Source organism: Naegleria gruberi (genome assembly GCF_000004985.1).
Source record: "Naegleria gruberi genomic scaffold NAEGRscaffold_139, whole genome shotgun sequence".
NCBI lineage: Eukaryota > Heterolobosea > Eutetramitea > Acrasida > Naegleriidae > Naegleria > Naegleria gruberi.
Genome location: NW_003163192.1, coordinates 5,793 through 8,272, shown reverse-complemented (window position 1 = coordinate 8,272; position 2,480 = coordinate 5,793). Strand labels below are relative to the sequence as shown.

General features: G+C 32.9%; 1 protein-coding gene across 1 annotated transcript; it reads right to left on the bottom strand.

Moving 5' to 3' along the window:
* Window positions 1-323: 323 nt before the first annotated feature.
* On the bottom strand, window positions 324-932 carry NAEGRDRAFT_54664 (uncharacterized protein; the record flags this gene model as incomplete). The annotated part of the gene is made up of 1 exon (XM_002668632.1): window positions 324-932. The coding sequence occupies one exon, from the start codon at window positions 930-932 to the stop codon at window positions 324-326; it is 609 nt and encodes a 202-aa protein (XP_002668678.1).
* Window positions 933-2,480: the final 1,548 nt, after the last annotated feature.

The following is a 2,480-nucleotide window of genomic DNA, read 5'->3' as shown; positions in this document are numbered from 1 at the left end:
TTCTCGATTCATATCTTGCTGAAAAGAATACCACCAAACAAGTTGAAGTTTTACAATCAATTTTCAGAAAGTACGATACTAATGTGGATGGTAAAATAGATAGAGATGAATTTGATCAATTCTTAACAGATTTATTCAAACAATTTGAATTGGGAATACCAAGTGGAGATCATGTAACATACTTCTTCGATGTAATTGATACTGACAAATCTGGTGGAATAACCATTAACGAAATAGATGTTTGGTTACGAGAGAATATTGAAAAGTTCACTCATTAATTTATTGTAATTTTATTGTAAATTGTACAACAAAAAATTAATTTATTATAATAATTTATATTGATTTTGTTTTGAGTTGAATACTCTTTCGCATAACATTCTTCCATTAAATCTGCTCACTCTATTAGTTTGATAGGTGAGATAATTTCTCGAATCTCTCAATTCGAAACCATTATTTCCCAACAATTCCCACAAGGCATGAGTACTATCAGTCATGGCATATGGAACTGCATACGAATCATCAGTTTGACTCATATCCCTCGCCCAAATCAAATTTAATTCGAAATCTTCAAAGACAACTTGAGCAATTTGTTGACCTTCCAAATATTCTGAATTATTTGGATAAGAAACTCCAAATAATTCCTTAAAAACTGATGGAGCAATTCTCAATGCTTGGAAAACATCTTTTGGTCCAATAATTTCTCTCACATTAATGTACTGTTTCGTTGACTTTTTTGCTTGAACCTTATTGACCTTTCCTCCAATCACTGGAATGGAAACTGGATCTTGAATCATTGGAGAGAATGATCCAGGAGGTGGTGGAGTGCCTCCTCCTACTTTGAAAGAACTGTTTATTCCAGGAGGTGGTGGTGGAGTAAATCCTTGAGAAGTACTAATAATGCTATTATTGCTTGGTGGAGGTGGTGGAGGCATTTGTTGGTTGACTTGTTTTTTTGAAGTTGGTTTTGGGTTGTGTCATGTTATTGGACTCGTATTTATAGAGTTTAGTTTATCATGATAACATGGTACAGTTGGTAAAATGGAATCAGAAATCACGGTAAACCTCCAAGGTTCTTTTGTTACTTTGAGTTGAACTGGAAAGAAGAAGAAAAGAGGTGCAACACAGCAATGGTTAGGATTCAGAGTTGATTTATTTGGGTTATTTAGTATGCCACATGGGACTCTATCTCCCAGAAATTTAGCCTTAACAAGATTCGTTTCCCTCCTGATATCTCAGAATCCTCTCAACTTATGATAGAATTTGATGGTCGTTGCTCCCGTAATGACTGGCTTAACTGGTCTAAGCGCAAAAGAATACCTAAGAATGTGGCCCTAGAAGTCTACAAAGCACTAGCTATTTATTTGGAAAATTGCTACAAGAACTCAGTGTGGTACAACCGTCCCAATGCAAGCTTCACTATTAACAGGAAAAACCTCTCTGCCTACCACAGGCAAGCTCAGTCTAACCAACCACTTAGCATCAACCCATAACACTTAAACGCTGAACCGAAACTTACTGGTTGTAGACCTCGTCTCTCAGGTCTTTACGATACAAAAGACGTTAATAAATATTACTTTATTCTTAAAAAATCGACTTTGAACCAAATAAAAATAATTTCAAAGAGTAAACTTGAGGAATACTATTAGAACAACAACTCAATCTGTTCGAACAACATCCGAGAGTCTTATTGATTTGAAAGTTTTCCAAGATTCATCTAAAGATGATGGCATTATATTTAAATTTCTTGATGATTTTAAACAATAAAATTAATTATTTTAATATTGACGGATATCCAAAGATGATGTACATTGAATATCAATGTTTTCCATATTGAAATGAAGATACTAGGAGTGAAGTGATATTTTTTAAACAAAAGAATCAAAAAATATTCAACAAATGGTCCTCTATGGACATGACCATTCTCGGAGCGGTTTTACATCATGAAACCACCAAACTTTCACAACATCATCTCAACATTATCTAAATAGTAGTAATATTAGTAATTTTTATTGGTGGATTATCATCATGAAATTGGAATTTATTTTTCTTGATGGAAAATCACAATTTGGTGTTCCATCATCGGATCATTTACCAACCATCATCATTATTGTTTTCCATCAATATAATAATAGTATTTGTGGAAATTAATTTTTAGTAATGTAATTTTGGTGAAATGTCAAAATTTTCACTAAATTCATCACCGTTGGATCTACTGGATAAGTTGGAAAACTGTCAATGTAGCATTGTTCGGAATAGTCAATAGTAGGTAGGAGAACTTTATCTTATCAATTTTGGTCAAGTTATGATAGGGATAGGTACATGTGAATTTTGAAAAAGTACATGGACCATAACTCAACATGTACTTCACCAACTTGAATCATGTCTTTTAGTACTACTATTTAAATAGATAATAAACATCATATTTATTATCAGATTTTCATCATCTTATCAATTTGCCAAGTTCCGATATTTCATGCTAC